At 38.9% G+C, this 12,260-nt stretch overlaps 1 protein-coding gene and 1 pseudogene across 4 annotated transcripts in view; one reads left to right on the top strand and one right to left on the bottom strand.

The window, feature by feature from the left end:
* Positions 1 to 12,260, top strand: part of LOC145500349 (uncharacterized) — a 64,884-nt gene that overhangs the window by 16,244 nt on the left and 36,380 nt on the right. Inside the window, exons 12-14 of one of the 3 annotated variants that reach the window (XM_081479862.1) lie at positions 1,419 to 1,744; positions 2,747 to 2,890; positions 3,647 to 3,773. The exons of the other annotated variants lie outside the window; for them this stretch is intronic. Of the exons in view, the coding sequence (XP_081335988.1) occupies positions 1,419 to 1,666 (248 nt within the window). The 3' untranslated portion in view covers positions 1,667 to 1,744; positions 2,747 to 2,890; positions 3,647 to 3,773. Of the gene's footprint in view, positions 1 to 1,418; positions 1,745 to 2,746; positions 2,891 to 3,646; positions 3,774 to 12,260 lie in introns of those variants that run through there. 3 annotated transcript variants of the gene reach the window in all.
* Positions 5,854 to 12,260, bottom strand: part of LOC145500339 (uncharacterized) — a 29,215-nt pseudogene continuing 22,808 nt past the window's right edge. Inside the window, exon 7 of the transcript XR_014051048.1 lies at positions 5,854 to 9,814. The product of XR_014051048.1 is annotated as an uncharacterized LOC145500339 (transcript). The remainder of the gene's footprint in view (positions 9,815 to 12,260) is intronic.

Below are 12,260 nucleotides of genomic sequence, written 5' to 3'. Positions count from 1 at the left end.
TTGTCTGATAACTTGTAAAAATGCCAGGTTAGATGGCAGTAAGTTAAGTAAGGGAGTATAAAGGATTTATACGGTAGCAGCTTAGCCTTGCAGGGTATTTAAACTTAAAAGTTTAAAAGACGAGAGAGTACTCCAACTTTCTGGCTTGCCTTAGTACATAATTTGCCACTATGCTCAGTAAAGTTGAGATTGTCATCTATGTGAACTCCTAGTAGTTTGATTAATTCAGTGTTCACAATGTATAGATCGTTTATGTTCAGTGTTTTGTCGCTCTTGTTCTTATCGAGTTTCCATAGATTTGATGTTTAGAGACTGACACTTGTCTGGATTGGCCAGGAGAAAATTATTCGAATACCAGGACAGTGCTTGCAGGCCATGAGTTTTCAATCTGCGTCCTACTGTTTCATGGTGCCTTCCTTTGACGTACATTTGGTGATCATCAGGATACATGGTTAAATTTGCGTCTTTAACATGAGCTGACATATCGTTCTGGTTAATGTTCGATAGTAAGGGACCGAAAAACGATCCTTGATGGCATACCCGTTCCATTGAAATTTTGCTTTAGACAAATTAACCAGACTGGTTAATTTGTCTGGACATTATCTTGTCTTTCATTGCTATGTTTAGTAGCATGAAAACTCCATTAATACATAGCTGAACGAAAAAAAAAAAGACTTCTGCACGCAAAATTGCAATGACGTCAAAAGCGTCATATTGTTAGAAATTTTCAGTGAGTAGAGGAGAGATTCATTGAATATTCAGAGGGTTAGTTGTTATAAGGGATCTACGTGTCAAAAATGGTTGGTCTTACCTGCATCTGAAAGTAAAGTACCGAGTGATCCTACTCAAATTTTCGAGTTTTAAGATTCTGCGTACAGTGTAACCAAAGCAAAACTTTTGGCAACTTTTTTTTTAACCCAGTTATAAAGGTCACTAATTTTTAAATTAATTTAGTGCCTATTTGCTGTTGGTTAGGATTGTATTTTTTATATTTTGTAGTGCACATTTGGCGACGAAATGTTGAATTTTCGCGATATATTTGTTTTTTTAATATTATTTTTTTTACTATTATGCAATCTAAAATGCGAAAAACGGTCTAGAGTTTGGGGGCTAATAATTGCAGCAAACAGAAATATGTCAATAAGTATATCGGAAAATATTACATTTAGAAAATACTGCATTTAATTAAGATTCTTAGATCTTTACGTAATCCAGCGCAACGTTACTCTTGTAAAGTCGTAAATTAACCGAAAGAAATTGTGGAAGTTTGTAAAGCTGTTTTTCTTTTTTAACAGAAACAGATTTTCAAAACAAGACTGTTTGCATTTATCTCCTTCAGACTGAAGGAAGTTTAGCTGCCCTTGACACCCTAATGATCATTTTATTCATCATGTTTGTTACTATCGTTTTATCTTTAGGCTATCAGTGCTCCATGTCACTTGGGATTGAAGATGGCCGGATTCCAGACAGTGCCTTGACTGCCTCAACTGTTCTCAGCGCTGCCTATGCGGCCACGCTTGCCCGTTTAAACTTGGCAGCTGCTTCAGGTAAGGCAGGATCCTGGTGTGCCAAGACGAATAACGTCAAGCAATGGCTGCAGATTGATCTGGGAACTCCCACAACCGCTACTAAAGTAGCGACCCAAGGAAGACAAGATGCTTCTTAATGGATAACTAGTTACTCGCTGTCTTACAGCCTCGCAGGTTCTTTTTGGGTTCAGTATACAGTGCGGGGTAAAAAGAAGGTAATAGTTTTGAATTCATTATGATTCCTCGTCTCTGATTCATTTTCAGCCTGTCCTAGTAGAATATAGGATGGGAAATAAGGTTGTCATTTATGCGCTTATATTTCATGACGATCCGAACAGCGATTTGTACACTACTTTTTTGATTAACAAGCGTTAAAGATTAAAGGATGGCGTATAAAAACACTAGAATTCGAATTCAGAGAGACGAGTAGGGACCAGTAACTTAAGTGATAATTAGCTAGGAACGCAAAACAAAACTTGGTGAAACCAAAATGTGCGTTATTTTCTTTGCTTTTCTTCGTTGTAACTTTACTTCTGATGTTCCAAGAAATATGTTGTAGACAGATCTATTTTTGTGCGAAAGAGGGCCACTAGATTTTTATGTATAAATGTACTAACGTTCTATCACGAATGCCATTCTCTGCTTGGCTACGCTACCCACTATCTATTCTGTGGTTGATTGTGAGTAGCCTAGCAGTATGCGATCTGCTGCTTCCCTGTGTTCTCAAAGTAGCAGTTTCGAAATTTTGTTTAAATTTTAAAAGACTAGTAGATTTATACTAAAGAAATGAGATTACGTGCTCGAGATTTCATAATCTCATTGTACGTTTTATCAGGGTATCATTGAGTCATTAGTCACTAAGTGTGTCATAAAGTAGCAAGATTGATGCTATATAACAGTTATCGGATGAAGTTGTGTATGAAATAGCGAGGCCAAGGTTTAAGTTGTTTTTCGAAGTCGGCTTTCTTTCCAGCTGTCACTGGTGTATTGAAGCCGACAACGCGTGACACATGTGAGTCACGCTGATCACATAAACTAGTCTACAACTAATACCTGAGCCTCCATTGCAAGCTAGTTCCAGTCTAATAACGAGAATATGAATATTGACTAGTCTAAATTAGCAGTCTGCTCTCGGCAACAAGATAGCGAACAAACTATTCAGTAATTTATTTCAAATCTGTGATTTAACTATTATTTAATTTCATTTTTTATTTCAGGTTTTTCGGGGCAACTTTGATCGGGACTCCATTGTTGTTCACAAGATCTTCCCGCCATTCCATGCCCGTTTTGTCCGAATCCATCCGTTGACATGGCACAGCCATATCAGCATGCGTGCTGAGCTGTACGGCTGTCCGATCAAGGTGAGAGAGGGCTGAAATAAAAATGATGTTAATCGAAAACAGTTTTTTTCTACTTGGGACATGAGATTCCTTCCTTTTGCTCGAGTTTATCGTATGGTGTTCCGCAAGCTTCTGTTGTGGGTCTCCATCTTCTATCTGTGAGATGTATTTGGAAAATATGCTCGGATATTTGTCCCCGGATTTTTGCGAGCAGTTTGTCGGTTGTTTGATATATCTAAAGACTAAATAAAGAAAAAATGGAGAAATGAAATTTCAAAAGTTTCTGTTGATCAATACATATTTCCAAGCATTTGATAGTTATTATTTCTTTTAACTTGATGTAGTATAAATAAGTTTGAGAAGTGGGCATAAGCTATATTTATTGGCTCAGAAGGAGCATTATGTTTTTAGTTTCCAAGAATCGACCAACTGCGAGTCTCTTTTGCAAGGAATTCAGTTAAAAAAATAGACAATAAAATGTTATACCATTTAAATTTTAAGTTAATCAAGGTGTGGGCTTTCAGTTAGACTGCGAGCAGTCTCTTTCTTTTCCTAGCCTGCGAGAACTAGGCTTCTCGATCAAGCGGCGAGCCGCGAGAAGCGCAGGTGAGGAGAAAAATGGGAAAGGATTTTTTCTTTCCTCTCCCCATTCCCTCCTCATTTCTTTCCCTAATTTGTATAATATTAACTGAGTTCCACGCGTGGAGGATTTCAGGAACAAAAGCCGACTACTCGTAGTCTAGCATTCAGTGATGAAGGTGTAATATAATTTTTCAGGGCATCTGAGGAAGAGGAAGCCCTGTCAGGCGCCGTAGAAACGGGAGACGGTGCAGTAACTTGAAGCACATGGAGTAGTTGTAGGGGTTTTGCTTGTGATATCTTCAAGTTCGTAGAGTGTAGAATAAAGAGCTTTCCAAAATCAAAAGCAGTTGTCATTTCTTTGTAACTAAATTATAGATTAGATCACTCTTCGTTCATAGTGTCCGCTACTATCGAGTTAACATTTAGAGCATTTTGATTGCCCCGTACTGGTACGGGCTGTATATTACACAGCGTGGACTACGATTTATACAGTTAAAGTTCGATTCCAGGCTTTTGCGTTCGGTTAGTTGAGAACGTTTACAAAAGCGGCGAGAGAGAAATGCGGAGAGGATTCCAGTGCTGTACTCTTATTTTTTCTCTCGCCGTTTTCTGTGCGCTGCTCCTAAACTAACCAAACACCTAGATTTGGGCTACCCTCGTATTCTTTCCTTCAGTACGTGACACTTCTCCAAAGTATAATTTTTTACAGCAGAACTGACCCACAAATCGAGCCACCCCTGCTTCACCCCTCAAAACTCAGCATGTCTCTAATATATACACTAATATATACAGGTCATATCTCTAATACATTTACGCCTGTCACCAAGCATCGGCTTCCCTTTGAGAAGGGTTTATAATTCCCCGATTTTAATGAATAAAGATTAATTGCTTTAAATATAAACAACATACTCAATTCCAGGCAAGCGTGTAAAAACACAGCCTAGCTATTTCAGACCAAAATGGTAAAACTCAACTCCGTTTTTTAAACCAAAACACTGCTAAAAAATCATAACCTTCGGTGCCCCACATACCCATGCAGTGTATACAAGGGAGTACCCCTCTCCCCCGAGTCAAAAGGTTTCTTTGCCTTCACAACGAACGAAATCATCAAGATGACTGGACCTTAAAATGCAGGAAAATTTGAAAACGTCATGTTGAAAAATAGATTACGCAGTGAATTTATATGGACGGGGAAAAACTCACTCTCGGTGTCAAGTTGTACTTACAAAACTCTCCGTGCACTTACCTGACATCTTCGTTGCTTTGAAAAATTTATGTCTTACTACACAGCTTTCACAATTTATTGTCAGTAATTCATTATTATTATTATTATTATTATTATTATTTATTATTATTATTCAAAAGCGCGTTTTTTGTTTTTTCAACCAAATATCAAGAAGTTCAAAATTTGTGCAAGCATATGCCTTATTTTCCGTCAACCTGTTATCGTATTACTCCTGTTAGCATCCAACTTTCCCGTTTTTAACAGCGTAATTTAGTACGTTCCAATGGTGATTTTTTTCCGAAAATCGGGTGCCGCTAACGTCTTCAAAATGTAAACCTCTTCCTTTTCCCAGACCTTGGTTTATTTATCTATTTATTTATTTAACTTTATTTATACACTTTATTCATACACGTTAAGATACTAATCTACTACTAATCAAATCTAATAACAACAAAAATAAAACAAAAATTGCAGAAATCGTGGTTGCAGTAGTAACAACATCGGTGGAAATCTTCTTGGAGACGTGTGGTTAGCAGTTCACGATATAAAAAGGGGGGCGCGACGCGCGAGCATGGTAACAAGACAAAGCAATTCTGCCTTCTCCCCAAGCTTCTCTCCTTCGTCCAAGTCAATTTGTGTTGGATGTACGTGGAGTTGTACGACTGTTCCTCTGCCTCCTGAACATTAAACCCTGCGCTTCCTGTCTTGATCTCTTTGCCAACGAGGCGCAAGGTAGGCTCGATTTCCGCTGCTCTCTCGTGTCTGGTCTACGTTCCTCGAGGGAGGAGCGCGGGCTCCTTTCCCGATCACAGCGGCTGGTAATCGAGCTTAGCTCCCTTGAAGCGATGAAATATCTGTCTTGCGACTTTTATTTTTCATTTTCATCATAATTGTTTGTAACGAAAAGTATGAACAGGTAGATCTGTCGAGTCGCAACCGGAGACTGAATTGCGCACGTATGTGTGTTTACAACATATGCGTTAAAAATTATGGAGTCTGGAATTTTTTAAGGGTCTGAGTTTTCGAGACACTGGATGGTCTCAGTTTTTCAAGGGTCTGAGGTCTGAGTTTTCGAAACACCCACACAGCTGGTGCTGGTTTTGCGGTTTCGAAAAGGAGAGAATTTTGTACGGTTTAGGTAAAAAAATATATATATTATTGAATTTTATTTACAAATTTTCAACACAAAAAATGATGTTCTTTTCAACATCTCAGCCTTGAGTTTATTCTTAAAATATTCTTAAACTTTTGCAAATTTCAACACCAATATTCTTATAAAATGTATTGTAATATAAAAGAGTGTATAACCATAAAGGCTCTATTTAGTCTCCATCATAATCTTCCCATACGTATGGTCTTTGGATTTTTCCATCCCAAAGTGGTAATGCAATATTCAACATTGGCAGTAGCAAAGCGAAGATCCGCCCCTACATTCATCATCTTTTCGAAACACGACTTCACTCGTCCCAATACTTTTCATTTTTATTTTGTCGCGCGCTCGTCCCAAACGCCCCTTCATTGTGGACAACAAACACAAGATGAACTCTTCCGCGAGTTAGACAAAACTCTTTATTGTGTTTGAGTGAAAGTAAATTACTTTGCAAAGGTGCCTACATACCTCTTTTGCAAAATATTCATCAGGCTAGCTAATATTTGAAAGGTAATCTTGCCAGAGAGCTCTCAAACAACTGTACATTCATTTCTCTTTTCCCAATTGTTTAAATTATAAATACACAAAAATATGTTTCTAACATATTTATAAATGGCCCCACAGGCATGCAATTAAGCAAATCAAATCTACAAATAACTGATTTAGAAACTTTAATTTATGGTCAAGAAGGGTTCGACGAGACAGACATCTTTAAACTGACGTAGACGATGTTGTTTACAGTGATGTTACCACTAGAATTAATAGGAACAGCATCCTTGACTACAATAACTTAACTGGTATTTCACTACAGTTACTCCGACAAAATCTAAACAAAAATAATTAACAATTATTCACCGAAGTGGACGGGAAAAGTGGTGGATATTTACAGAACCGCAAAAGCGGCGAGGTAAATATCCATCACTTTCACCGACACTGAGGTGAATAATTGCTTTAGTATATACCACACAAGCTGAATAATTAGCGGACCAAAACGTTATTTTATGTGTGTCAAGCGGTCGGAAATTTTGAAATCTCTCGCGCCGGCTGCTTGGAGGTGAATAGTACTTGCTAACCACTTCCGAGTTAACCAATCAGAGCGCGCGAAAAGCACTATTCATTTGTGTGGTATATACTAATTTATGATATAAGCAAGTCAACTTAACACTATCACTAATAACTAATATTCTTTGAAAAACTACCATCAAAACGCTATGAAAAGGGAAAATATTTCCAAAGTTCATTTCATGAAAGAAAGTACAAGCTTCCTTTCCTAGTTTTCACTGACTGATGAAACATTCATGACGGAATGTTTGTGAGAACTGGAAAGACCAGTGGAAACACTCGTCCACGCCTCGTGTTTCCACAGCATTTTCGTTTTCTCAAACATCCACCCGTGTTCAATTTCTAAAATTCACAATGACAATGTTATCTTGACAACAGATGACATAATCTTTGGCTATGTCTCAATGTACTCTTCACCATCAAGTCTAATACTTACAACTTTAGCAGATAACGGTTTAATTGCCTGTGCAAAACGTAGTTACAAATTGGCAACGATCCAATATAATGAACTCTACATCCATTCAAATCATTTTGTTTAATGTTGCTACTGTGTTATTGAATCGCAAAGTGACCAACACTTTCTTTTTTCGCCAGACCTTTCATCATTACAGTTTTCACCTACATTACGTGCAAAAAATTTCGGATGATTTTAATTTCAAAGCAGCTAGTTTCCTTTATGGAGAGAACTCTAACTGAGACACTGCTTCAGATACCAATCGGCTTAGACAGAATTTTCCCTATTTTCCCGTCGATGTATCTGTAAAACCTTGAAGATGCAGGTAAAATATCATTTTCACAGATGTTGTTTCAGTCTAAAACGTGTTTTGCAGGCGTAAATTTACGTTAGCTATGTTTCAAGCAAGTGTCCAAAATGAAACGTCCGAAATTTTTTGCGAGTTATTTATCCTCGGTTCATCGTTAATTCACACAGGCATTTATTAACCATTCTTCCTGTTTGTAAAACATTGGCTTGAGAAATAAGCGACGATGACATTGAAACGTCGAAGATTATGTATTAAATGAAATATTCTCTTTGCCATCTCCTTAGCTTTAAATCACACATTTTAACAAGGTACAGGTCCTTATTTTCACGACAAAGTGCAAAATGAAAAGATGCTTTAAGATTAGCAAATGCACAATGTTAGGCTTGGTTAAAACACCGCGCTATCGTCATATTGAATTCAGTTCACTGCAGTAAAAAGATGGCGGCTCTACATTTTACCACAATACGCTGAGAACTAAACACAGTCAGAAAAACCAACCACAGACATATTTTTGCGACATTCGTTCGTATACTAACACATTGTGTGAAGGTTTGACTAAGTTTACAGAACTTTTCTGTGCGTTTTTTACGGTTTTCGTCCGTCAACAAGTATGGATAAATGTACTCAGGGTCGCCATCGTTTAGTGAAATGGCCTAGCTCACCAAGAGTCTGTCCGTTACTCAGTGGTTAGAGCTAAGACCGGTATCTGGGAGGTCGTGGGTTAGAATCCACAGTCATGCAAAGCTGAACTTAATTCATCAATGGAGTTCTCTATGATGAAAGCACGACGCTTGAACCAGGCCGTAAGCAACATAACATCAAATGAACATCCTGCACGCCCAAATACAAACTGACAGAAAACAGTTTAAAGATCTTGAAATGAAGCTTTCGGAAGAAACAAATGCAATGATTTAACAACTGTCACAGACAGTGGACTCTCACATTAAATTAGAGCTAAAACAAGTTATCTTACCCACAATGATTTATCTTGTTTGTCAGGTGAACATTTTTATCTTTGAAAACGCGTTCATCTGGGGCGGGGACTAGAACAGAAAATCTTCGGGGTTTGGGAAAGATTCGGTCAGCATGCACAGAGGATCGCGGGCGCACCGAAACACCCACGTCTGGAAAATAAGCTTGGGTCTCATGCTATGATCACCCAATTATTTCCCGAGAATGATAAACTTACTCAGTTCCGAGAAGTGTCCAGCAAACATCGCAAAAGCAAGACATGCATGTGAAATAAGCAATGTCTGTAAGATAACTATTTTCATTTCTATTTTGATGTGACATCTTCCTGTGCTTACATTGTTTCGCGTCATCATGGTTTTCCTGTGTTAGATTACATTACTCAGTCTCAGTCCTACACGCCTTAGACACAGCGGTCAAATGAATGCCACTTCGGACTTCCGATTTTCATTGCCTTGAAATGTTTAAGTCTGTCTGAGAATCTCACATAAAATACAACGACACAGAACAAAAATATGAGGCGGCAAAACTGGTAGACAACAATCATCAAATTATGTGTGCACATTTGGCGTTCAAAGCGTTCGATTTCAGTAGTTTTTGCTTCAAAGTAAAGGATTTTAAAACAGATTGAGAGACTTTGCACTTGTCAGCGTCAGTTTTGGCGGGAATTGCGCGCGCGCAGTACACTTGACCACTGTGCTAAGACATAACTGACATAAATGTACCCATACCACCTTAAGGTCTAGGTGTGTGGACTTCTTACAGTTCCTGCTGCTCTGCTCCTTTTGTTGATCACATGACCATTTGCTCCGTTCCAGTCTCTTGCTGGTCCTCTTGTTCAGTCTCTTGTGCAGCTTATGTTAGCCTATTGTTACAGCAACCGATAAAATCTTATTCTAATCACCAGGTCCCTGGTCGTCTTCTGATTCACTTGATGTCCCAGTCTCCAGCTCGTCTCCTGATTCAATTGATGTCCCAGTCTCCAGCTCGTCTCCTGATTCAATTGATGTCCCAGTCTCCAGCTCGTCTCCTGATTCAATTGATGTCCCAGTCTCCAGCTCGTCTTCTGATTCACTTGATGTCTCAGTCTGCAGCTCGTCTTTTGATCAATACCAACGTTTCAAGTAGCCCTCAGATGTCCAGAAGTCCTCAGGTGGCCATTTATGTTCAGGTTTGGGGCTCCCATCAATCTCCTGTCATAAATCACAAAACATTGTCAAACACCATCGTCTCTATCCACACACACTAGCCATTAGTTGCTGACCAAAGCTTTGTGGGCTCAATAAAATCTGTACTCGTTCGCCCTTTTTTAGTTTTTTACATTAGGTAATTTCCAGAAAAAAATACTCTTCCTTCAACACTGAAAAAAAAAAGCCTATGAGCTTTTCGGTTGAAACGCTTTCTACAAAGTAAAGAATCCTTAATTTACATTCCCTTAAAAAGTGCTTCATATTCAAATATTAATTATTGACATTTAGAGGTATGGCGGAGCCACAGATTACATTAATATTATCATAAAAGTCAGCTAGATCTTCACATCCCTCACGAACTCTTGAAGACATTTTATTAAGTCCAGACTTCTGTCGGTGCGCCACATAATTATATTGAGTTATAGTTTATCAATCCCTTTCCCTAATTAGTGTTTACTTAAGCTGCTATAACTACAAGTTATTTTCTAACAACCAATCCAATAGGAAAAGGATGTAGAGTTAATACGGCTGTTTGTTTGTCTCAAAAGGTTTTTGCCGCTGTTTAGTCGGAAGGGATTCAGATCAAAGTTAGTTCACGAAAGGCCAGAATAAAAAAAGCAAAATCCGGCGTAATATATATCCGCGACAGAAGATGCTTTCAGAACGTTTTGCACTGTGAGGAGGATGTCTTTGGTCATCAAACCACACGGGTAAAACGTACTATAATCGCAGTGGATTGGGAATTGTCTAACAAGATGCAAGCCACTATCTTTGTATCGCCTGCAAGCAATAAACTAAGTTGGAATTTATTTATCAGCCTTTTCAATAACTTTTGAATTAGGTGACTGAGATAATCTAAATGAGGCAGCTGATGAGACCGAGGATGAGGATTTTGTGTCACAGGGGTGGGTGGATGAGAGGGTCTTCAGTTCCACTTCCCGTTCATGAAGCAGCCTGTGTTCTTGAAGTGTGTGAATGTAGTAGATCAACTTGTTTTCCCAAACGGAGTCAATTTAAGAAGATCAAAAATTGATAAGCTATATTTTTGTTCTTTCGTTTAGAAAATGGAAAAGGTCAAAAACCTGATTTGACACTTAAAGAAATGTCCTGAACTTGTCTAAAGTTCTAGATGCATTCAAGAAAGCCAGTCTCCTTCTCAGACCTTTTCAGCGTCAGTCCCACACTTTAAACAGTAGGGGCGGGGGGGGGGGGGGATGGGTAGGGTGGTGCTGACCCCTTTTAAACATCTGCAAAGGAGAATAGAAGCGAGCCGTACTGGATCAAAAAGCCCTTCACCACCTGGATGTTGTGCCGTTCGCGAATTTCCCACACGCTGTTCTTTATTTTTCGGAAGAAAGTTGACGAGTCGGTGAAGACATCACTTCCAAAACAGACTTTCACAAATTTGCACTCTTTTATGTCACAGGCCTCAGTAATTGACTCTCGTGTCTATCAGAATTTTCTTAGCATAAATAGATTTATTTCAGACACGTTCGTTGAAGACTTTTCTGGCGACAAAATGTTGACGAATCGGAAAAGAAGTCTGAAAAAGGCTTTAAAAAATTGTCATCTCTGTTACGCCACGGGCTCTGATACTTGTGCGTGGTTCAATTCTACCTGTTACCACCCCCCCCCCCGGAAACCTCTGGGACATGTGCCCTGGGGAATGCCCGGGGTAGGATGGCAACAGGTGGAATTGAACCTCGCATCGCATCGGCTCTTGTTTACGGTGGTCTTGTCCCGAGGGTAGGGAGCCGGGCAAATCAAAAAATTGCTTTGTGCTCGTGGTTTATCAAACGCAATGGCGACGCACCGCTTGCCGGACGTAGTGAGTTTTTCTGTAGGAAAGCCGCTAATTTGTTTTGGCTTGGTTGGAACAAAACAATCTTTCTAAATTAAAGCCCATATTTCAAGGTAAGTTTATTTAATAAAAATATAAAATCAAAAGTTATACATTATTACAGATCGACCACCTGTATATTGAGTACAATTTTTGTTAGTCTTCTGATCATATTCCACCTTATTTGTTTGAAGAAAGTCAGAGTTTTAGTAACAGCTTTTTCACTTTGAAACATTATACATGACTCAGTATTATCTTTACTTTTTTGGATCGTCAATGTTGTATGGAATATAAATCAGTTCTTTTTTCAATAAATGGTATATAGTTTACTCAACGTAGTATCCTTCGTTAAAGCGTGGCGTTCTTGACAAAACGCATGGTTTTGCTATTGCACAGAAACCAATATTGCCACCCTTACTGCACATACAGACATAGTTAAGGTAGATCTGAGTCCCGGGACGTTTTCGTGCCTGGGGACGGCGAATAAGCCGCTAAGTAATGTCTAATCCTACCCGGGGAATGCCCGGGGTAGGATGGTAACAGGTGGAATTGAACCTCGCATCGGCTCTTGGTGGATGTTTGAGGGCGCAGTGATGTGGAAAGAAAAAA

Source organism: Orbicella franksi, chromosome 10 (genome assembly GCF_964199315.1).
Source record: "Orbicella franksi chromosome 10, jaOrbFran1.1, whole genome shotgun sequence".
NCBI classification, from domain to species: domain Eukaryota; kingdom Metazoa; phylum Cnidaria; class Anthozoa; order Scleractinia; family Merulinidae; genus Orbicella; species Orbicella franksi.
This window is presented reverse-complemented; position numbering and strand designations above follow the sequence as displayed.